Source organism: Bufo bufo, chromosome 1 (assembly GCF_905171765.1).
Source record: "Bufo bufo chromosome 1, aBufBuf1.1, whole genome shotgun sequence".
Lineage (NCBI taxonomy): Eukaryota > Metazoa > Chordata > Amphibia > Anura > Bufonidae > Bufo > Bufo bufo.
This window is the reverse complement of record NC_053389.1, coordinates 356,613,592-356,638,967: the sequence shown is the minus strand read 5'-3', so window position 1 is coordinate 356,638,967 and position 25,376 is coordinate 356,613,592. Positions and strand designations below refer to the sequence as shown.

General features: G+C 42.7%; 1 protein-coding gene and 1 long non-coding RNA gene across 2 annotated transcripts; both read left to right on the top strand.

Annotated features, from left to right (window-relative positions):
* Positions 1-228: 228 nt before the first annotated feature.
* On the top strand, positions 229-14,142 carry LOC120987010. Its single transcript, XR_005775877.1, has 3 exons — positions 229-241; positions 6,137-6,139; positions 13,941-14,142. It is a non-coding gene; the product is annotated as an uncharacterized LOC120987010 (long non-coding RNA).
* Positions 14,143-16,066: 1,924 nt separating this feature from the next.
* LOC120977865 (E3 SUMO-protein ligase ZBED1-like) lies at positions 16,067-25,109 on the top strand. The gene is made up of 4 exons (XM_040406045.1): positions 16,067-16,087; positions 16,777-18,114; positions 24,739-24,921; positions 25,059-25,109. Exons 1-4 carry the CDS (start codon positions 16,067-16,069, stop codon positions 25,107-25,109), a joined length of 1,593 nt encoding a protein of 530 aa, XP_040261979.1.
* The last annotated feature ends 267 nt before the right edge of the window (positions 25,110-25,376 follow it).

Sequence of the window (25,376 nt, the reverse complement as noted above, 5' to 3'; positions counted from 1 at the left end):
AAGAAGAAGCCATTTCTAAGCAAGATCCACAAGCTCAGGCGTTTTCACTGGGCCAGGGATCATTTAAAATGGAGTGTGGCAAAATGGAAGACTGTTCTGTGGTCAAACGAGTCACGATTCAAAGTTCTTTTTGGAAATCTGGGACGCCATGTCATCCGGACCAAAGAGGACAAGGACAACCCAAGTTGTTATCAACGCTCAGTCCAGAAGCCTGCATCTCTGATGGTATGGGGTTGCATGAGTGCGTGTGGCATGGGCAGCTTGCATGTCTGGAAAGGCACCATCAATGCAGAAAAATATATTCAGGTTCTAGAACAACATATGCTCCCATCCAGACGTCATCTCTTTCAGGGAAGACCCTGCATTTTTCAACAAGATAATGCCAGACCACATTCTGCATCAATCACAACATCATGGCTGCGTAGGAGAAGGATCCGGGTACTGAAATGGCCAGTCTGCAGTCCAGATCTTTCACCTATAGAGAACATTTGGCGCATCATAAAAAGGAAGGTGCAACAAAGAAGGCCCAAGACGAGTGAACAGTTAGAGGCCTGTATTAGACAAGAATGGGAGAGCATTCCTATTTCTAAACTTGAGAAACTGGTCTCCTCGGTCCCCAGACGTCTGTTGAGTGTTGTAAGAAGAAGGGGAGATGCCACACAGTGGTGAAAATGGCCTTGTCCCAACTTTTTGGGGATTTGTTGACACCATGAAATTCTGATTCAACATATTTTTCCCTTAAAATTGTACATTTTCTCAGTTTAAACTTTTGTTCAGTGATTTATGTTCTATTCTGAATAAAATATTAGAAGTTGGCACCTCCACATCATTGCATTCAGTTTTTATTCACGATTTGTATAGTGTCCCAACTTTTTTGGAATCCGGTTTGTATTTGTGATTGCGAAAATCGCCACTTATGATCCAAATTTATTTTCGCAATACATACAACTTCATATTTTATCAGGTCTAAGTAGATATTACTGATTGGTGCACTAAGTATTGTTGTGACATCACAGCACTATAGGGCCAGATTTATCATTACTATGACAACCTACTCCACTTTCACATATGGCTAAAGTCAGTTTTAGCCAAGTCAGATTTATGATCGGCCCTTTAAGACTGTAATAAATGTGGTTTGACGGTAGCAGTTTATCCGTCAGTAAGCAGCTTTACAAAAGTCGCACATCTTTACGAAAAAGTCGCATGTTCTATTAAAAAGTCTCAAAAGAAAAGCATGGTCCTGGGGGGCAGAGCTAGCACCGGACGTGGATGCCTGTGTGCGTCTGAGCTTCGTCTAACAGGCATTTCTTTACCGCAGCTTACGTTTGCAATACCGGCTAGAAAATGGTGAAAATAGGCCACCCGAGATCAGGGGAACCTCCACATCACCAGAAGCCATCTGTAGCAAGTGGTGAGATGGATAAATTTATTTAAAAAGCGGCGGCCATACATGTCGCTAAAGAAACCAAAATGGCGCCGGCTGCTGATCCTGATGATGAAAGCCAGGACAACGCCGAAAGACGTCCAAACCTTCCGATATTGAGGAAATATCTGAAGGCAGCCCTAACCAAAGCCTTAGAATCGCTGGTAATACAAACAGCTTTAAAAGATTACTTCCATTTAAACGCTTCTTCAGAAATTTCTCCTCAGACCCTATGGGACGCTCATAAGGCTTTTGTGAGAGGCCAATGCATCAGTATTGGGGCGCATCTCAAGAAAACCATGAATCGATGATCTCCACGAGAAAATCAACCGTTTAGAAAAATCCCATAAAATGTCCCTACTCAAGACCCATTTAAATGAGTTAAACAATTATAGGTGCTCTCTTAACCACCTCCCGTCCACCCATAGGATATAAACGTCCGGGAGGTGGATCTCTATTTCTGAATGGACTTTCCAGAACGTCCGTTCAGAAACTGCAGCTGCACGCTAATCGTGCAGCTGCTGATCGGGTTGCCCGCTGTCAGTGACAGCAGGGCAACCCAGAGAGAAGGCAGGGACAGTGCCCATGTGACCGCCGGGACCGGAGAGTGCAGGAGCTGTGCGAGTTCTTTCACAGACCTCGATCAGCCCTGCACTGAGGCTGTACAGCGCAGTATTATGCTGTATAGCCTCTCTGGGGGGTGTATTTCTCCTGTAACTAGGGCCACTATGTCAGCCCCAGTTACAGGAGAAATCAACAGTGAAAAATAAAGAAAAAGTGAAGTAAATGTCCCCCAGAGGTCTCGTATGACCTTATGGGGGACGAAAAGTGTAAAATAAAAAAATAAAAAATAAAGGGTTGAAAAAATAAAATAGAAAATGGTTTCACATGTAAAAAAAAAAATTCCCCAAGTAAGGATTAAAAAAAAAAAAGTTAAAAATAGAAAAAATAAAATAGACATATTTGGTATTGCCACATCCGTAAAAAACAGCTCTATAAAAATATCACATGAACTAACCCCTCGGGTGAACACCGTAAAAAAAAAAAAAAAAAGAAAACTTCAAAAGAAGCAATTTTTGTCACCTTACATCACAAAAGGTGCAACACCAAGTGATCAAAAATGCGTATGTCCCACAAAATGGTACCAATAAAAGTCACCTCATCCCGCAAAAAATTAGCCCCTACATAAGAAAATCTCTCCAAAAATAAAAAACCTATAGCTCTCAGAACATGGACACATTATAAACATAATTTTTTTGTTTCAAAAATGCTATTATTGTGTAAAACTTTAATAAATAAGAAAAAGTATATATATTAGGTATCGCCACGTCCGTAACAATCTGCTCTATAAAAATGTCACTTGACTGAACCCCTCAGGTGAACGCTGTAAAAATAAATAAATAGAAACTGTGCTAAAACAACCAATTTTTTGGTCACCTTGCCCCATAAAGTGTTATAATTAATGATGAAAAAAATTTTATGTACCCAAAAATAGTAGCAATTAAACTGGCACCTTATCCCCTAGTTTCCAAAATGGGATCACTTCTTGGGAGTTTCTACTGTAAGGGTACATCAGGGGGCTTCAAATGGGACATGGCATCTAAAAACCATGTGGAGTTCCTTTTCTTCTGCGCCCTGCCGTGTGCCCATACAGCAGTTTATGACCACATGTGGGGTGTTTCTGTAAACCGCAGAATCTGGGTAATAAATATTGAGTTTTGTTTGGCTGTTAACCATCGATGTGTTAAAAATTTTTTTTTATTAAAATGGAAAATCTGCCAAAAAAGTGAAATTTAAAAATTTGATCTCCATTTTCCTTTAATTCTTGTGGAACGCCTAAAGGGTTAACAAAGTTTGTAAAATCGGTTTTAAGTAACTTGAGGGGTGTAGTTTCTACAATGGGGTCATTTATGGGGGTATCCACTATGTAGGCCCCACAAAGTGACTTCAGACCTGAACTGGTCCTTAAAAAGTGGGTTTTGGCAATTTTCTTAAAAATTTGAAGAATTGCTTCTAAACTTCTAAGCCTTCTAACGTCCTAAAAAAAAAAAAAAGACATTTCCAAAATGATGCCAACATAAAGTAGACATATGGGGAATGTTAAGTAATAAATATTTTATGAGGTATCACTTTCTGTTTTAAAAGCAGAGAAATTTAAATTTAGAAAATTGCGAATTTTTTATTTTTTTTTGTAAATTTGGGATTTTTTCATAAATAAAGGTGAAATATTTTGACTCAAATTTATGACTATCATGAAGTACAATGTGTCACGAGAAAACAATCTCTGAATAACTTGGATAAGTAAAGGCGTTCCAAAGTTATTACCACATAAAGTGAGATATGTCAGTTTTGCAAAATTAGGCCTGGTCAGGAAGGGGGTAAATGGCCCAGATGGCAAGAGGTTAAAGACCTACTAAACTCCATATCAGCAAAATATTATCTTAACTCACAACAAAAGATTTTCGCTCATGGTAACAAAGCCTCTAAATTTGTTATGCAAAGGGCCAAAATAAGGAAATCAAACAATTTTGTGCATAAACTTACTAACGCCTCAGGATTGCCCATTTTTGACTCAGACCTGATTGCAGAGCAATTTAGAGACTTCTATGAATCCCTATATAATGTTGAGCGCCCCCCCCCCCCCCTATCACCTACCCCCTCAGGGCCCTTGCCATCTCTCTCCACCTATTTGGAGAAGTTGCAACTCCCCTCTCTATCTGATGAGGACAAAAAACTTCTGGCCTCCCCTTTTACCCCAGTTGAACTTATGGACGTTATTCGTAACTCCCCTAAAAGGTAAAAGCCCAGGCCCAGATGGCCTACCTATCTCTTACTACTCCACATTCCATGATACACTTATACCTTACCTTACCCCGCTTTATAACTTAACCCTGACCAACAACCCCTTGTCTAATGATATGACTAAAGCCCATATTATCTTAATTCCCAAAGAGGGTAAGGACCCTACACTTTGCCCTAGTTATAGGCCCATCTCTCTCCTTAACATTGACCTCAAATTACTGGCCAAAATGTTGGCTAACCGTTTAGCTTCCATACTACCTTCCCTGATCCATAGAGATCAAACTGGCTTTGCTAGGGAGAGAGAGGGTAAAGATAACACCGCTAGAGTCCTCAATATCCTTTACTATGCAAAAAAAAAAGCCTTGCCCCTAGTCCTTCTCAGTACAGATGCTGAGAAGGCATTTGATAGAGTTAAATGGTCTTTCATGAAATCTGTTCTTTCTTGTCAAAAATTCCCAGACCCCTTCCTGTCAGCTATAGATGCCATGTATTCCAAAGCCTCCGCCTCAATCTCTATCAATAATACAATTTCTTCCCCCTTTAAGATAGGTAATGGCACTCGGCAAGGTTGCCCTCTTTCCCCTCTCCTCTTTATATTAATTATGGAACCCCTATGGCAAACTATTAGTTCTGATAAAGATATCAAGGGCGTAAATCTTGGGGATCATGAACACAAGACGGCGGCTTTTGCCGACAACTTGCTGATTATGGCTAGTAATCCAAGCATCGCACTCCCTAAGATTTACCAGCACTTAGAAACATTTAGTAAATTCTCCAACTTTAAGATCAACCATAGCAAGTCTTTAATTATTCACACTGGCCTTTCTAAATCCCTGAAAATACGATTGGAACAAAACTCCCCTTTTAATTGGTCCCTTCCCCATTTAACATACTTAGGCATTAAGATAAGTAATGATCCCTCCCAACTTTTTGCTTTAAATTATACACCTCTTTTGAACCACGTTTCTGACACCCTAAAAAACCTTGACCTCCCGATACTATCCTGGTTTGGTAGAAAAAACATTCTCACTTCCTTAGTACTACCCAAATTGACTTACCTACTTCAGGTCCTTCCTATCCCAATCCCTTCCTCATACTACGCTTCACTTAGATCATTATTTAGTACCTTCATCTGGAACAAGAAAAAAGCCAGTCTCTCCTACAAGGCCCTTTAGGGGGTATAGCCCTTCCAGACCCTGAATTGTATGGGAAGGCTGTTCTCCTCTCCAGACTTGTGGACTGGTTGAGGGCCCCTCCTCACAAATCCTGGGTCCAGATAGAACAATCTTTAGTTAAGTCCTCCTTTAGAGATCTTATTCTAGGCCACAAATGCCTCCCTCCTATACCTCCGGATTCAACTCCCCTGATCAAAGCTACTTGTAATGCCTTTAAATGGTTCCAATCCACACACCTACAGATCCTCTTCCCTTCACCACTTCTCCAGGTACGTGATATAATACAAATAGCCCCTAAAGCTCTCCTTGACAGCCTACCCACAAACCTTAGAGATTCTGTTACTTGCCTGAGAGAGCTATTCCATGACAATACGCCTTTGTCATTAAGCGGGTTAAGAGAAAGCCTTTCAATCTCCCCTTCACTTACACTTAAGAACCCATTATATTTAATTAAGGCTTACTTAACTCAACATATCTTTTTTGGAGACCTTATGAGACCGTTCAGCTGGTTTGAGGGTTTGATCGATAGCTCGCAAGGCCCCCCAAAGGTGATATCACAACTTTATAGCAGAATTAGATCCCCTACCTCTTCTGTCTCACCTTCCTTCATTGGCCTCTGGGAAAGAGATTTAAAGCACACTTTCTCAGCCAAAGAAATTGGCACCATCTTAAATTCCCCTCACAAATCGTCAAGGTGCGTACGCATTCAGGAGAACGGGTATAAGGTTATTACTAGATGGTATAAGACACCGGACATCGTCTCTAGATACTCGGCTTCTGGCTGCGACATGTGTTGGAGATGCTTAGTTGACAGAGGCTCCTACTTACACATCTGGTGGGAGTGTCCAAATCTTCTATCATGGTGGGAGAAAGTTTTCCAAATTAGCAACCATGTCTGTGGAGCCGATTTTATCCCCTCTCCGGAGATAGCACTTTTAAACATATATCCATCTAAACATAAAACCTCTAACCTGAGCCTCTTCAAGCACCTGATAGGAGTGGCCAGATTCCTCATCCCGAGACTATGGCTCTCCACAGAGGTCCCCCCCTATAGAACAATGTTTTTCAAAAGTCGACCAAATCCATAGATTTGAGGAAATCTCCTCCTGGGAAATAAGAAACTTCCAATCTTTCGCAAGAATCTGACAGGATTGGAAAATATTCAGGAATTTAAACGTTTAATCATTTGGTAAAAATTCCTAGGATAGGCTCGTATTTTCTCCCCATCTCAGTTGGTATCCTATACTCTGCTCTCCATTGTCTCATTAATTTGTTTGCTTATCGCATCCATACCATACCATACCATCTCCATCTGGCTGATCTGTCCTATGTCTAGGTCGGGTCTAATATACAAAGATATCCCATGCCTATGTACCCAGATTTGCTTTCCGTGACGTCAATGTTACTTGTTGCTTTCGCCTGGAGGTTGTATCCTCCATGATGTTCTTGTATACTGACTTCTCAATAAAGAAAATTTATTTAAAAAAAAGATAAGCATGGTCCTCACTGGAGTGAAATTGCACATTTTTTTGTGACTTTTTTGCGACTGTTTAAATAGTCCTAATAGTAAATCTGTCTAGAGATTCATTTACATAAGAAAACACGCCCACTTTCAGAAAACTGGCGAGCATAGCGCAGAGCAAATTTGTGCGCAGTTTTAGCGTTTGCGCATTTTTTTGCGACTTTTTCACTCCATTATTCTGACTTGAGCTAATGATAAATCTGGACCATATGTCTGTAGCATGTACGTATGGACAGCAAAGAAATATCTCTCACATGCACATTGCACACCGGCATGGGGGAGGGTCTTAGATTACTTAGTCTCGGCGTGCGGCTGGCCACACATGGCCAGCACAGTGCCGAGAGACGCACGTTACAGTGCAGTGTTCAGATGACATAGAATAGAAAGTGTAGCTCGCTCCTGATGAGACATGCGGTCACCCTAGCATGTTGAAACGCGTAGAGCGCAGCACTGATGTCAGCTGTGCTTCGGGCAGAGGGCATATCTATTCAGTGATATTCTTATCACGAGTGCCGCTGTGAGAGCACAGTTTGCTGATACCTCGCTCAGCCTATAGGGGAGCAGTCTTGGGACAAACTAGCCTAATGGACTGCAACTACCAATATATGCTATTACTAGTCTGCTAGATCTCACTATTAGCAGCTACTATAAAACTTGCATATCATATGGTAATCCCAGGCTCAGTGCTGTATCCACCACACCTTATATATTAAGGCTAGGACATCAATCAGTGTGCCCCAATACTGGATTCCTGCCATATATATATAGGTGCTTCATTCAGGCTATCAGAGTTGTGGATGGTATAATTCTGTTCCCTCTCCACACTACTGATTCCTGTACGCCTGATTTTATCTACACCCACTTTATTTCCTAATAAAATATTTATTGTTTTTGTTACCAACGTTCTGTCAGGCTGTGATTCGATTTATTAGTAGTGAACGTGTACCCCATACCATATCCTTTTTTTGTGTGCGCTGACTGTTTAAATAGTCCTAATAGTAAATCTGTCTAGAGATTCATTTACATAAGAAAACACGCCCACTTTCAGAAAACTGGCGAGCATAGTGCAGAGCAAATTTGTGCGCAGTTTTAGCTTTTGCACATTTTTTTGCGACTTTTTCACTCCATTATTCTGACTTGAGCTAATGATAAATCTGGACCATATGTCTGTAGCATGTACGTATGGACAGCAAAGAAATATCTCTCACATGCACATTGCACACCGGCATGGGGGAGGGTCTTAGATTACTTAGTCTCGGCGTGCGGCTGGCCACACATGGCCAGCACAGTGCCGAGAGACGCACGTTACAGTGCAGTGTTCAGATGACATAGAATAGAAAGTGTAGCTCGCTCCTGATGAGACATGCGGTCACCCTAGCATGTTGAAACGCGTAGAGCGCAGCACTGATGTCAGCTGTGCTTCGGGCAGAGGGCATATCTATTCAGTGATATTCTTATCACGAGTGCCGCTGTGAGAGCACAGTTTGCTGATACCTCGCTCAGCCTATAGGGGAGCAGTCTTGGGACAAACTAGCCTAATGGACTGCAACTACCAATATATGCTATTACTAGTCTGCTAGATCTCACTATTAGCAGCTACTATAAAACTTGCATATCATATGGTAATCCCAGGCTCAGTGCTGTATCCACCACACCTTATATATTAAGGCTAGGACATCAATCAGTGTGCCCCAATACTGGATTCCTGCCATATATATATAGGTGCTTCATTCAGGCTATCAGAGTTGTGGATGGTATAATTCTGTTCCCTCTCCACACTACTGATTCCTGTACGCCTGATTTTATCTACACCCACTTTATTTCCTAATAAAATATTTATTGTTTTTGTTACCAACGTTCTGTCAGGCTGTGATTCGATTTATTAGTAGTGAACGTGTACCCCATACCATATCCTTTTTTTGTGTGCGCTGACTGTTTAAATAGTCCTAATAGTAAATCTGTCTAGAGATTCATTTACATAAGAAAACACGCCCACTTTCAGAAAACTGGCGAGCATAGTGCAGAGCAAATTTGTGCGCAGTTTTAGCTTTTGCACATTTTTTTGCGACTTTTTCACTCCATTATTCTGACTTGAGCTAATGATAAATCTGGACCATATGTCTGTAGCATGTACGTATGGACAGCAAAGAAATATCTCTCACATGCACATTGCACATCCATTTTCCTGCCGCACACTATATACCACACAAACATACACACACAGTATAAATTAGAGTTTGTGAGAAGCTTTATCTGAATTACCGCCAGTATTTGCTGGTTCATCCCGGGGAGACGAACCAGCTGTACACCCCATACCATACCGTCACTTCACTAGACAGATGAAGGGATCTCTGCTCAGCTGGCCAATATCCGATTGCTCAGACCCCACACACATACAATCACAATAGGGTTGTTGCGGGTATCGAAAATTCGATACCTAATCGATACTTTTTTAGAAGTATCAATTCGGTACTGTGATTTGCACTTTTTCGATACTAGCGCAGCCCATTATCTCCTCTTATGACACAACATGGCGCTCCGCCAGAAAGACAGTGGAGAAGGCGGGAGGGAGAGAGGGAGGTGGAGAAGGAGGGAGTCCCTCCCTCCTATGCCGCTGCCGCCGCTGAGCTCAATCAAGTAAGCGGGCTCTGAAGATGCCTGCATCACTGCCACCAATGACTGTGCATTTAATTAAAGGAGGAGGAGGGACGGGGGAGGTCGGCGAACGGCACCAGCGGCAGCAGCCTGCTCCTCCGTCCTGACTGAGTCACTCCTGTCTTGTGTACTCCTGCCAGCGTCAGCCCGAGCCCCAGAGTCAGTGAGACTGAGCACTGAAAAGCAGCCTTCCCAGCATAGCAGGTGCCTAGCCCACAGCCCCACAGCCAGACCCAGTGCAAGAGTGATGATTAGCCTGCCACAAAATAAAGGCAGGCAAAAAGCATATCTATAAGACAGCCAGCAAGATTTGGGGTTAATGAGACTCATTAACCCCAATCTTGCCACTACCCATGTTTTAAACATGATGGTGGTCACTTATTTTTTAATGTCAGGCTGGGCACATGCTTTTGGAGTCTTTGGACTAGACCCCATGTGCCTCACATTAATAGTAAGTGACCCCCAAAGTACAATCCCACATAATGGGCAACATAGGGTTAATGTAAGTTGCAGAATACAGGTTATTATTAATATGAGGCACTTAGATTGAATTCATAAGACTGTGCTGCCAAATAGCAAGCGACTGTTGTAGCTCATACATTAACCCCATGTTGACCATTATGCAAGAATATGGATACTTGATAGGGTTATTTCGTTATTATGAGGCACATGGGGGGGTTATCACTAGGAACGGTTGGACCTGTTCAATTGTGCATCACAATTACCCTATCATGTAACGAGGCCCCAGCACCACAATGTATATCATGTAGCAGCTGACCTCACAGATTTACAATTACAACCCCAATCTGTGTCGATTTTTATGAAGGCCATTCCCCCCAACCACCACCACCACCCCACCTAGTGAATGAGGTGTGGTTTAAGCCATTGAAAAATATGCATCATTTTTTTTCATAACTAGAACCACACTGACGACCGACCTAAAATCATGTGGCCATTGTGCCACAAGCAAATCGCTATGAAGTTGAGAGAGACTGAACAATGCAGCAATGTGAGTTGTTACTAGTACTGCACCTCTACATGCTGTAAGGGCTCTTTGACATGAGCGGATCCCATGCATGGAATCCACTGCATGAAAAACAGCCAAGCTCTGCTCCGGACAGCAAAGACATGGAGCATTAACATGACTGATAATGCTCTGTGCCTCTCTGTGATCTTTTTGCTACAAAATAACGGTGACAACTTTATCTCACTGTGATTTTGTAGTAAAAAGATCACAGAGCGGCATGGAGCATTATCAATTATGTTACTGCTCTGTGTCTCTGCTGTCCGGGTCCGGAACAGGGTTTGGCTCTCTTTCACACGCAGTAGATTACCCGCACGCCCGGCATCCGCTCATGTGAAAGAGCCCTAATTGTTCCACTTGTTCTAGGCGCAGTGAAAACAAAGAAGCCATGGATTCACCGTCGCCGTCAATGAAAGATGCAGAACTTGTGTGCCCGTCACATGCACCACTTGTAGAAAAAAAGGCCTCAGCAAGGATGCGGAGTAAAGTATGGGCATATTTTGCCTACATCGCCGTTGAAGACGGGCAGCCAACAGACACAGAAAAACCTGTCTGCAAAAGGTGTTACAAATCTCTCCATTGCAAAGCAGGAAACACCAGCAACTTGGCTAAGCATTTGGCAATCACCCTGACTTCTACAATGAGCTGAAAACTCGACAGGTTAGCCAATTTTAAGTCTACCCTACCTACCCATGCTCTTATCTTAAAGGGGTTATCATGTAGAGAAAGAGGAATACAAGGCACTTACTAATGTATTGTGATTGTCCATATTGCCATCTTTCCGGGCTGCATTCATTTTTCAATCTCATTATACACAGATTTTTTTCCATGGTTACAAGTCACGACCACCCTGCAATCTAGCAGCAGTGGTCGTGCTTGCATTGCAGGGTGGCTGTAACCCCTGGAAACGAGCATTGTATAGGGTGATGGAAAAATTGAATGAAGCCAGCAACGAGGGCAATATGGAGAATCACAGTGTTCTGGTTCTGGCCAAGCTGCCAGTTCGGTTGATGTACTGCTCCAAATTAATTGTTAAAGTATACGTATACTGAGAGATCAATACTGAGACAACACACAGCTGGGTTATAACAGGATCTCTGGTTTATTGCAGAACAGTAGACAGTATATAGGGCGGAAAGGAGTGGGGGGTGTAAGGTGGCGTGTATCTTTTCTATTTGCTCTAAACTCTGTATTTTCTGTCACATCGATGACAAGAGGAAGTCCCCCCTTCCCCCTTGCTGGTGGGTGAAACCGTTACTTCTTCTTTCTTTGAAGCTGCTTGCTTGAGATGAACGGAAACTGTCTTGTGACAAATGATAAAGCAAAGAGCAAGATTGTTGTTATAGGCATTGGCTGGGTACCTGGCCGCCATTTTAACTACAGTATAGTTCTCAACAAGCAAGTGTCCATTTTGTATCAATAGTCCATAACAGTCCCCCCTTGGAAACTTGATTGTAGACTTTCCCTTACCTAATGAATCCCCTGGCATACCATTCGTATCCTCTTCACCCACAGATTAACCGGCATAAGTTCCCGGTTAATCGGACTTGTGGTAATACCTTGGGATTAATCTCACCCTATCTCAGCCAGGCATCTTAGTGAGGAGGCGGAGCTGTGTTGAGCAAGGTTTCCTTCTGTTCTTCCTCATCGTAGAGAAGCATGATAGGGTGTTCATCAGTTTTCTTCATTCTTTTTTAAAAGGCGGGTCACACAAGTAAGAACAAGCTTAATTACTATATATATCACCAATAGTATTAGGGCTACCTGTAATATTCCTTGGACAATTCCCATGAGCCAACCCACAATACCTTTAAACCAGTTGTCGGGGTTGAGGAAAGAGAAGGTATCAGACCACCATGTATCTTTATCAGCTTTATGTGAGTTCAGCCATTTGTCCCTTAGATCCGCCATTTTCTCTATACCCACCTTAACTTGCAAATTACCCTGCGGGTCTATGTAATGGTAACAAGCGGGTCCCACAACCTGGCACATACCTCCATCTTTAGCTGTAACATAGTCTAGAACTAATGTGTGTTGGTTGGTGGCAATGATTAACTGGTTTTGCACAGTGTTCGAGGTATTCATAAGTCTCATCACTTCCCATATTTGATCATCTAGATAATCAGTTGCCACCCCCAAATGATCCCACATCTGCACTATCATGGGATATATGAAAAGGATACTAAGAATTTTATTGGGAATGCTCATTTCTACAACATGTGGCTTACCGTTTGGTCTGGGTGTGTTATCTTTGGCCCTGCGGTAAAAGGTGTGTTTAGGAATAGCATTTATGTCAATTTCAGAGTGTGGTACTATAAAGGTGGCAGGAGTAAGCCTGGCGATGGTGCACAGTCCTGTGACATTCTCGGATAACCATTTGTACGCTTTGTGTCCACAAACTAAGTATATGTCTTTTGAAACTGCCACTGCTGTGCTATTGAATAATTGGGTAAATAATTTGGCTAATTGTATCCCTTTCGCCAGCTCATATCCTTTTAACTGACCTTCTGTGTTGTTAGCTAATATACCTGTGATAAGGTCCTGTACAGTATGGTTGTTACAGGGTAGGTATTTTCCGTTCTGACCCCTCAGCTCTGGGATGGGAATGTGGTCCATTATAGTGGGCAGCATGGTGGCTCAGTGGTTAGCACTGTTGCCTTGCAGCACTGGGGTCCTAGGTTTGAATCCGACCAAGGGCAACATTTGCATGGAGTTTGTATGTTCTCCCTGTGTTTGCGTGGGTTTCTTCCGGCTACTTCAGTTTCCTCCCACACTCCAAAGACATACTGATAGGGACCTTAGATTGTGGGCCCCATTGGGGACAGTTGGATGCTAATGTCTGTAAAGCGCTGCGAAATATAGTAGCGCTATATAAGTGCATAAAATAAATAATCAGTGAGCAGTATTCACCGGTCTTATTCTCCACTATACTTTGCAAATCAGACCATAGGTTTGGTGCACTTGAGACAATTTTCTGTAAAATGGCATTGGGTGGGTCTCAGGGTTAGGCAGTAAATTCACTATGGTGTTGTGGAGTGAAAGACACATATTTGGGCAGGCCCTGGGGTTGTGTTAATGCCAGGGCTTCCCTAAGTGTTTTGTAATTGCCCCTCTCTAGATCTTGCATGTTTCTTTGCAATGCAGTAATCCGAGACTGGCGGTATTTGGGTTCTGTGCCAACTACCCCCGTTCCATGGTGCCAATTGGGGAAGGGTGGGAGTCCTTGTGCCCGACACAGATTCTACCGCCTCGTCAGACTGCGTTTGATCGGGCTCTTCTGTTTGACCTCCCACCATTATGGGTGTGGGGGGGTCATGATCTAACGGGGAGTCATAAAAGTGCCATCCGGGTTTATCATCGGGTACAGCATAGAGATCACCGGGAGACTAGGGGTGACATAGGAGTGACGGAAGGGGGGGTCCGGACCGAATGATATTAAAGGTCCGTTCATGGGCGTTGGCTGGGGACAAGATGGCACTGTAGCTAACACGGGAAATGATGGGATGTGCCGGGGAGTAGTTACCAAGGTGTGGTTTTGTGGGTGGGGAGCAAGGCATGTATCACGGGAGGAGGGATTCTGTTGACCACCCACCTGCTTTCTTCCCGGCGCCATTATAGGGCGGTGGCAAGTCATGTATCAATGCAACACCAGGTTTACAGAAATATCTGTCTTTTCTCATCAAAATTTCGTTCTTCCCCCCTGTCTGTTCAAATTCTTTACTACAGTCCAACCACACACGGACCATGTCTGTTAATCATCCTCTAACTTCCCTCTTTTCTCAACAACAACGTCTGCCACATAACAGGTGTTGTAGAAATATTAATAGTTGTAATCTGCTCGCCTCAAACTTTGTGTAAAGAAATAGGTGAATCTCTCTTCCCTCAACCACAGTCAGAGACAGACCCAGGTGTTACCATCTTGAATTCTGAGCAACTCCTCCTCCTCCCTGCCCAGTCTGACTCTTTTATTTACTCACAAAAGGTGTAAAAGGGGCTGGCCCAAGACAAGGATACAGGAAGTGATGACATACAGGAAGTGATGACATGTCAAAGGACAGGGAAGGGCAATCAATGTGGCCAGACAGACAATGCACACACCCTATCCCTGTATAAGGAAGGATGAGTCATGTCCACTGTCTGACCAGCCAGGTGGCCGCCCACCCCCCATCACTGTCAGCATGGACCTCATTCAATACTGCTCAAAAGTGACCAGTATCTAATGAAGATCATTCTACTGGTTCTTATAGGTTTGAGATTATCTGTGAGACATTGCTACGAGTATACCGACAAGGCAGATATGCATGTCTTAAAAGCAGATATGTATCCAGAAAGGGATAGCGAAGCTACAGCAGAGGTATAATATGTATCTCTCATTATGCAGACTTCACTTCTCTAATGTTTATAGACATTTGAAGGGAAGAAGCCCAGTGCATTGCACTTGGTGTTCACAAACCGGCAAATGTTCCCCTACACACTGAGAACACGACTCCAAGCCCGTGAGAAGGTTTTCCTACTGACGGTTTTACCACTTGTCCCGATTCAACCCAAGTACCCTCTGCTAGAGCGTTCTTTGGCTAAATCTGACACAGGGAGACAGATGACAATCTATAAAAACACACACACATCCTAAGATAAAATGTCTGCATAATAAAATTTCCACAACACAGGGCAGTGTGCCACCTTTTGGTATGTTATACAGATGTAGCAGGGTTAGCACTCAAACTCTTAACTCAAATTTCTTAAATCATCATGTTATTTTGAAACAAAAGCCATTGAAAAGCAATTGAAGGTGTTTGCTTCTCTGGTCCGTTACGTACTGTTCGGGTGAACAGTAGCCCTTCGGGACACTTTCCTCATTTCCCATCTTCTGGATCCTTCACCTTGTTCTGGACAACACAGTTACCCGATATAACACGTTGAGCCTAATGTCCCACACACTCTGGGTAGACACTGGCGTCTCTCGGTCACAACACCGGGCACTTTAGAAGGCCTTTGGGTTTCTATCAGTCTGTGTTTCCGTTACAAAGGGTCGCACATTAAAAACAATAAACCACAATACATCAAGGAAGAACCCTTGCGTACTGTCCCATCGTCTCTCGCACCTACTGAAGCCATCTAAAGGCCTCTATAGAGGAATCACTGGACGTGAAGACCTTTGAGTCCCGGTCAGCACACTCTGGGCTACAGCGGACAGCTCTCCCCCCTTCTGTGATTGTCCCCTTTATGGAGATTTGAGTCAGACGCAGGGCTGAACTCTGATACAGGCACATAGGAGAACTCTGTGTCTCAGTCAGTGATACTTGTCAACAGGGTTCACAACTTATAGGCACAACACAGTACATCAAGACTTTAAAAAACAAATGGGGTTCTTACTTTCATGCCCTCGAGGACGTCCCAGACTGCTGCCGCAGCCCTCCCTCAGGCGAACACCAAGAGGCTACACCAGGGGACACTTTATAGGCAAGATGACTCAATTTTCCTACCTCGTATTACGGTCGCGATCCCGCTGTCCGTTAGTGTGCCTCTCCTCATCTAGTCTCCGGGCGTATGGGAACAAAGGGTCCAATCCTCGAGCCCCACGCTGGGCTCCAAATTTGTTCTGGTTCTGGCCAAGCTGCCAGTTCGGTTGATGTACTGCTCCAAATTAATTAATGTTAAAGTATACGTATACTGAGAGATCAATACTGAGACAACACACAGCTGGGTTATAACAGGATCTCTGGTTTATTGCAGAACAGTAGACAGTATATAGGACGGAAAGGAGTGGGGGGTGTAAGGTGGCGTGTATCTTTTCTATTGGCTATAAACTCTGTATTTTCTGTCACATCGATGACAAGAGGAAGTCCCCCTCTCCCCCCTTGCTGGTGGGTGAGGCCGTTACTTCTTTCTTTGAAGCTGCTTGCTTGAGCTGAACGGAAACCGTCTTGTGACACATGATAAAACAAAGAGCAAGATTCTTGTTATAGGCATTGGCTGGGTACCTGGCCGCCATTTTAACTACAGTCTAGTTCTCAACAAGCAAGTGTCCATTTTGTATCAATAGTCCATAACAACAGCACATAGGAAGAGTCTTGTTTTGTATTCACTTTATCTACAGGATAAATGCTATTATCTGAAGTGAAACATCCTTTTTTTAAGTGATGAATGATGATTGACTTCTATTTTCCTTACACAGAAGAAGAAGCAAACCCATTCCACTACATCATCCAAAAATAAACCCACTCAGGCTACTGCCATTATATCTGTGCTTGAAAGACAGCAGAAATATGGCAACGACTCCAAGGAAGCGCAGAGACTAAACAAAGCTGTTGCCGAGTACATCTGCATGGACCAAGTTCCTGTATATACGGTTGAGAAAACTGGATTCAGAAACCTGGTACAGCAGTTAGACAGAAAGTATGATATGCCTGGGAGATACTACTTTATGTATACAGAAATACCAACACTCTACATGGAGATCAGAAGAGTGGTTGAGGCGCAACTGGTTGAGGTTCCATTCTTTGCTTGTACTACAGATCTCTGGACAAGCAGAGCTACAGATGCATTTATAGCCCTCACCATTCACTTTATAATGGAAGAATGGGAGATGCAGTCTTGGTGTTTAGGCTGTACGGCTCTGTACACAGATCATACTGCTGACAGTTTGCATGAAGCATTTGAGGAATCCTTAACTGAAGACTGGAAACTGGACATATCCAAAATGTCTGGCATAACAACAGATAATGCCTCTAACAACATCAGAGCGTTTGAGGAATACAGCTGGGTCCTATGTTTTGGTCACAATTTGCACCTGGCATTAAACAAAGCCCTGGATATTGAAAGAGTGGCGGCGTGTCTCTCAAGGTTACGCAAGACCGTCTCTGCGTTCTGCCGATCAAATAAAATTAGCCGATCACTGAAAGAAAAACAAAAGGGACTTCAGATACCCGAACACAAGCTTATTCACGATGAACCGACCCGGTGGAATTCCATTTATGATATGGTGGAGAGGTTCTGTGAACAGCAACAAGCTGTCTGTGCTGTCCTGGCAGAGAACCGGAAAAAATTGTATCTTATGCCAAAGGATACTGATGTCACCATTCTGGAGACAGTCAGAGATGTGCTAGCACCAATGAGCGATTTTACTGATGTGTTTAGTGGAGAGAAAGATCCAACCCTGTCTTCTGTTCTTCCTTTGACATGGAAAATATATGTATGTGCATCGGAGGAGGAATCTGACAGCATCCTTGCCAGAGAAATGAAACAAAGGGTCATAGATGACATGAAAAAGAGGCGCCAAAGCAAAAAGTTGCAACTCATTCTCAACACTGCCACATATCTAGATCCAAGATTTAAGGACTCATTTGTGTCTATTCAAGATGAAGTAAAAGAAGAGCTTCTACAGAGAGCATCCATTCTTCAGCTACCAGCAAGTGGAGGAGCAGAACAGAAAGATGAAGAACATGCAGTGGCAGTGGCACAAGTCACTAAGAAAAAGAAAAAAAAAGATCTCAAAAGCTTGTTGGCCAACATTGTGACGGAAAATAGTGGGTCAGCCTCAGCAGGTGGTTCTGTGTGTACCGAAGATACATCATCTGACAAAAGCCCTACAGAAATGCTTTGCAATGACTTCTTGTACAAACAGATGAAAGAAATTAGTCCAGAAGAAGACCCACTAGCCTGGTGGAGGAGAAATGCCCCAAGTCTGCCAGTTCTTGCCCATTTTGCAAAAGCATATCTATGCATTCCCACCTCTAGTTGTGTATCCAAATGAGTATTCAGTACTTCGGGCCTAATCTGCAGTCCAAGAAGAATGAGGTTGAATGAAGACCATATCAACACACTTGTTTTCCTGACTAAAACCTCAAACAGACAAAGAAATTCCCAACCGCAGCTTAGTGTGTCATTTCAGAATTGGCCATGTTTTAGTTTGTGTTATTTATTTTTTGTAGTTTTATTATAGTAGGGTGCCATGGAAGGGTTTGTCTAGGATTTTGATATTGCTGGCCTATGCCAGGCGAGATAGGTCATCAGTAACTGATTGGTGGGGGTCTGACTCCTGGCACCAGCACTTACTCTTGATCAGCTGTGAAGAGGCTATGGTACTCTGGTGAACGCTGCAGCTGCATAATTTACAAGGCAGGCACAGACTCACCAGAGCTCCATTGACTCTTCAAACAGCTGATCAACAGGGGGCCTGCCAGGCGTCAGAACCTGGCCAATCAGCTACTGCTGCCCTGAGGATGGGCCATCAATATCACAAACCTTGACAACCCCATTAATTTAAACTACTTATGTACAAAAAGGGTGATATTACCCAGCCTGTGAGGGAATCTACACTGTAATGAGGACCTACCTCTAGTACAGGGATCAGCCATCTTCAGCACTCCAGCTGCTGTGAGTGAAACTTCAACTCCCAGCATGCAAACATGCTCGACTGTTCTTTTAACTCTCACAGAAGTGAATGAAGCATTCTGGGAGTTGTAGTTTCTGAACAGCCGGAGGTTGCTGATCCCTGCTCTAGTATGACAGTTCTCAGTTTTAGTAATTTCTGTTTTTAGTAAAATACTTACATTCTCTGGCTGCGCAGTGTGCATTTCAATGCAATTCAGGAAGACCATCTTTTCATATCTTGTCTATTAGGCCTGACCTGCACACGAACGTGTGCGTCCCGTGCTTCCGTAGTGTTCCGTCCCGTGCTTCCGTTCCGCACCATTTCACATCTCCAAATTTGAGGACCCATTCAAGTCAATGGGCCCGCATCTGTGATGCGAAATGCACATGGAACGGTGCCCGTGTATTGCCGATCCGCATATGCGGTCCACAATACGGCAACGGGACACCTACAGTTGTGTGCAGGAGGTCTTATTCCTGGAGGAAGTTTATGAATAAAGGTACAAAAAATACATTAGGTGCTACCAGTCTCATCCTACTTGTACAGTCTGACACTGGCAGCAGCATAGGTTTTAAGGGTTATACAGTAGACTGTACCAGTCAGAGTGGGAGTCTTTGGAGGGACATGTGCTCAACTCATAACAGCTCCAATACAAACTTCTAGCTGGAATAATAGAGTGTCAGAAAATCATGTGAACTGGGTATTTTAAAACATAACTTTTACTATGTATTTTTAAAATAGGTATAGAATAAACCACATAGTTGTGAGACAAAATGCAAATAAATAAGAACGCCACTTACTAATTCCACAGGGTTAATGGAAAAGAAAAAAATGGTGGATCTTACCACATCCAGTAGAGACTGGATCTACACCTGGTGGCATAATGGTCCTTTTGTTGAATGGCAGGACACTTGTGACCAGCACTCTTGTGGTTAACGGCAATTGTTGGTTCTTCTATTGTGCAATGAAAATAAAGCCCTACCTACGAGGAGGGTCAGGGGCTAAACAGGTTACCTGCCTAACAGACACAGAGCACCCACCCCGATAGGGGGCGACCCCGTACGGAACCTGTCCCTGTATTGGGGCCTAATCCCAAATTGTACCCTATAGACAGAGCCGTACATGCCATGTTTCGTCCCGAATTGCCAGAACTCATCAGGGGACTTCAATGAACTTTAACCACTTAAGAAACACAGGTTTATACCCCCCTAGTGACCAGGCCCTTTTTTACAAATCGGCACTTCACAACTTTAACGGTTTATTGCTCGGTCATGCAACTTGGCACCCAAATTAATTTTACCTCCTTTTCTTCTCACAAATACAGCTTTCTTTTGGTGGTATTTGATTGCTCCTGAGATTTTTCATTTTTCTGATATTAATCAAAATAGACCGCAATTTTCTCAAAAAAAAGTGTATTTTTAACTTTCTCTGGTTAAATTGTTCAAATATAATTACAAACCGGGTTCCAAAAAAGTTGGGACACTAAACTAATTGTGAATAAAAACTGAATGCAATGATGTGGAGATGGCAAATGTCAATATTTTATTTCTAATAGAACGTAGATGACAGATCAAACGTTTAATCCGAGTAAATGTATCATTTTAAAGGAAAAATATGTTGATTCCAATTTTCACGGTGTCAACAAATCCCAAAAAAGTTGGGACAAGTAGCAATAAGAGGCTGGAAAAAGAAAATTTGAGCATAATGAAGAGCTGGAATACCAATTAACACTAATTAGGTCAATTGGCAACATGATTGGGTATAAAAAGAGCTTCTCAGAGTGGCAGTGTCTCTCAGAAGCCAAGATGGGTAGAGGATCACCAATTCCCACAATGTTGCGCAGAAAGATAGTGGAGCAATATCAGAAAGGTGTTACCCAGCGAAAAATTGCAAAGACTTTGCATCTATCATCATCAACTGTGCATAACATCATCCGAAGATTCAGAGAATCTGGAACAATCTCTGTGCGTAAGGGTCAAGGCCGTAAAACCATACTGGATGCCCGTGATCTCCGGGCCCTTAAACGACACTGCACTACAAACAGGAATGCTACTGTAAAGGAAAATCACAGAATGGGCTCAGGAATACTTCCAGAAACCATTGTCAGTGAACATAATCCACCGTGCCATCCGCCGTTGCCAGCTGAAACTCTACAGTGCAAAAGAAGAAGCCATTTCTAAGCAAGATCCACAAGCTCAGGCATTTTCACTGGGCCAGGGATCATTTAAAATGGAGTGTGGCAAAATGGAAGACTGTTCTGTGGTCAGACGAGTCACGATTCGAAGTTCTTTTTGGAAATCTGGGACACCATGTCATCCGGACCAAAGACGACAAGGACAACCCAAGTTGTTATCAACGCTCAGTTCAGAAGCCTGCATCTCTGATGGTATGGGGTTGCATGAGTGCGTGTGGCATGGGCAGCTTGCATGTCTGGAAAGGCACCATCAATGCAGAAAAATATATTCAGGTTCTAGAACATCATATGCTCCCATCCAGACGTCATCTCTTTCAGGGAAGACCCTGCATTTTTCAACAAGATCATGCCAGACCACATTCTGCATCAATCACAACATCATGGCTGCGTAGGAGAAGGATCCGGGAACTGAAATGTCACAAGACCATTGAACAGTTAGAGGCCTGTATTAGACAAGAATGGGAGAGCATTCCTATTTCTAAACTTGAGAAACTGGTCTCCTCGGTCCCCAGACGTCTGTTGAGTGTTGTAAGAAGAAGGGGAGATGCCACACAGTGGTACATATTTTTCCCTTAAAATGGTAAATTTTCTCAGTTTAAACTTTTGTTCCGTGATTTATGTTCTATTCTGAATAAAATATTAGAAGTTGGCACCTCCACATCATTGCATTCAGTTTTTATTCATGATTTGTATAGTGTCCCAACTTTTTTGGAATCCGGTTTGTATTTGCCGGCGAACAGTTCCCGGCGAACATAGCTTGTTCGCGTTCGCCGTGGCGGGCGAACATATGCGATGTTCGGTCTGCCCCTATACATCATCATTGAGCAAACTTTGACCCTGTACCTCACAGTCAGCAGACTGTCCAAAGATCCACAAGGGGATCTTACCCCCTCCGCTTATTGTCTCTAGGGTGGGATCTCTTTGTAAGAAAATTGGAGCCTGACTAGTTAGCCTTCTACAGCCGCTAGTGCAGAGGATAACAAAGGAGGTTCTATATAATTTAACAAAAAAAAGTGGGATATCCATAACATATGGCTTAGGTGTGATGTGGTAACATTATATCTATCTATAGCTCACAACATGGCCATTGAGGCTCTATTGTATCACTAATTTAAGTACAGTAACTACACTTCACTCCGGAGATTTATAATTATGTTTGTATGTTATATTCTTTCTTATGAAACAATATTTTTTTCTTTTTGATAAAAAATACTTTGTTCAAAGGAAAGGAGTCCCTATGGGAGCAAAATACTCCCTTTGCTAGGGTATTTGTCAGTGTAAATAAATAGATCTTCCTGAAATGACAATGTGAATAATCCTTTCGATCAGAGCATAAGATGGTGTGGCAGATACATCGATGATCTGCTATTCATTTGGCAGGAAGAGGTGTCTGCCGTGCCATCTTTTGTATCATATCTGAACGAAAACATGTACAATCTGAAACTCACATACTGTATAATGTACAACACAATATAATTTCCTTTTTAGATCTTTTCTTGGAGGGTAAGCCCAATCAGAATATTATATCCAGCACATATAGAAAGCCCACTGCAGACAATACTATTCTGCATGCCCGCACGAATCACCCAATATCTACTCTTAAAGCAATCCCAGTAGGAAAGAATATAAGAGCATAACACATTGTATATGAAAGAATTAAAACAGATTAAGGGCTCATGCACACGACCGTATGTATTTTGCGGTCCACAAAAAACGGACCCGCAAAAAATACGGATGACATCCATGTGCATTCCGTATTTTGCGGAACGTAACAGCTGGCCCATAATAGAACAGTACCATCTTTGTCCGTGATGTGGACAATAATAGGACATGTTCTATTTCATTGCGGAATGAAAATATGGACATACGGAAACGGAATGCACACGGAGTAACTTCCGTTTTTTTGCAGATCCATTGAATTGAATGGATCTGCATACTGTCTGCAAAAAAAAAAAAACATGAACACGGAAAAAAAATACATTTGTGTGCATGAGCCCTAACACTATATTGTCTAGCAGATGTTATCCAGGCTGAATGCTGCAAAGAGCTTCAGGTAAATCAGCGCAACTCAATGGCAGTATCTGCTATTCAACACCAAAAAAGATGAGGCACAGTGTTTCAAAGGAAAAAAGAATTCCTCACTTGATCTTTACCTGGTTTTAGTTTTACAATATAGCCCACTGTACAATAAAATTAAAGCATTAACTCAGAAATATCTCACAATTTTATTTGAGGACAGTATACTACAGAATATATCGTCACAGGAGTATAGAATAGTATATAAAAACGCACCCATCATAAGACAGAAAATTGTTCCCACTGCACCGCGAGATTCATACAAAAGTAAAACCAGACTACACTGCAGCATTTTTTTCAGATGCAGCTCCACGCCATGCAAAGTTTGCACATATGCAAGGCCAACAAATACCTTTACCAACCGTGATCATTCCATTGTATTTAACATAAAAGAATACATTAACTGTAACTCGGACCATGTTATAAATGTTGTTCTATGCAACCCATGTGACAAATTTTATGTTGGCAGTATAACTAGAAAGCACAAAGTACGTATATTTGAACACATTAATGATACGTCTAAAACAAATACCCACAATGTGTCTGGTGTTTTAAAGCATTTTAGTTTGGACTTTCTGTAATTTCTGTAATTTATTGTCATTATAGATCACTGATAACCGCTGACAATTTGCCTTTATATTTCATGTCTGTATTTTATTAATTTGTGTATACGAGTAACGCCATTGTTATGGTTGAAACACGTCAGACCAGATTATGATGTGCGTTTTTTAATGTGAACAGTTGTCAATAAAGAAGGTATGATTTAACTCTCTGTATCCACTTCCCTCTCTTCCAAGCTTTCTCAGGGTGTGGACACACCTTAGGATCCGAGCTTTAAGTCTACAAGCTATTTTCTTGGGAGGTGGACATCCACCACATGTGAGTTGGTCAAAAGGACCTGGCCTCTTTGCCGGGGTTCTGCCTCATCACTGCCACAAAAACACTGAACCACTGGGCCATGAAAGACATCTACTGTCCCTGCCTATAATAGCTGATCCTGGTGTCCAACATGGTATGCACCTTGTCACACACAGAATTGCAGGGACTGGCACACGTTCTCCGCCATGTGAGAGTACAAGGCAGGGATGGCATTTTGAGAGAAAAAAGCTAACTAGGTGTCGTCAAGTGAGGCTGAGTGCATGCCATTAGCTCCCTAAAGGCAGCAGACTACTAAATTATACAGTAGTGACCATACTGCCAGTAATTTAGCCAGGTGGTAATTAAGCTTACAAACCATTGGATTGCTGGGCATGTAGAATTGTTTCCTGGCCATGCATTCTGTTATCAATGACTGCCGATGAAGCAAAAGAGGAAGTGTCTGAGCAGAAGAGGCAGAAAGAGATGACAATGTGAAAGACAATGCACTGCCCATAATTGCGGCCTGGCTGCCACAAGCACCCAGAGAAGGAAGGAACTCCTGTTATGGTAGCTGGCTGCACCTTTGCTTACCCACATTTGTGTTTGCCTGCCCACGTCTTATTTTGTTATTGCAGAGCTTGCACAAGGCTTCTGCTTCCAACAGCATGGATAAAAACTGCCAGATGGAAGATACTCATGCAGAAGTAGAGGCAATCATGCTTGGCTTAGCTTTGGCATGTTGTGGGCCTAACCCTCCCACAGTGTCAGCTTCATTACTAGATCCCAAAACAGACACGGACCTGGCTGTTCTTTGGAAGGTACATCGCCTCTGCTCTTTATTGCTGCCACCACCACCCTTCTTCTCTGATATTGCCTCCTCCTCCTCAACACCCTGCTTATACACGATTTGCTCATAGTTTTTTACCTTGTTAACTAGGTTTATCCATGTTTTTAGTTCTGGAGTATGTCGAGCAAATCAAGTCCGACTAACCAGAATTCTAGCTAACAGCAGTATCCTGCATAGGAAGATCTTTTGATACTTGTGGCTATTTATTTTGGAAAACTCATTAAGCAAAAACACTTGTAGTTCAAAGGGTATTCGTATTTTTAGTTTATAGGTGATGAAGTTATTAATGCTATTCCAGTATTTTATAAGTTCTGGGCAGGTCCAGATCATATGGAGATAGTCCGCACCTGAGGTGTCGCATTTAGGGCACTTAGACGTATGTCTTAGCCCACATTTATTCAACCATATAGGGGTGACATATAGTCT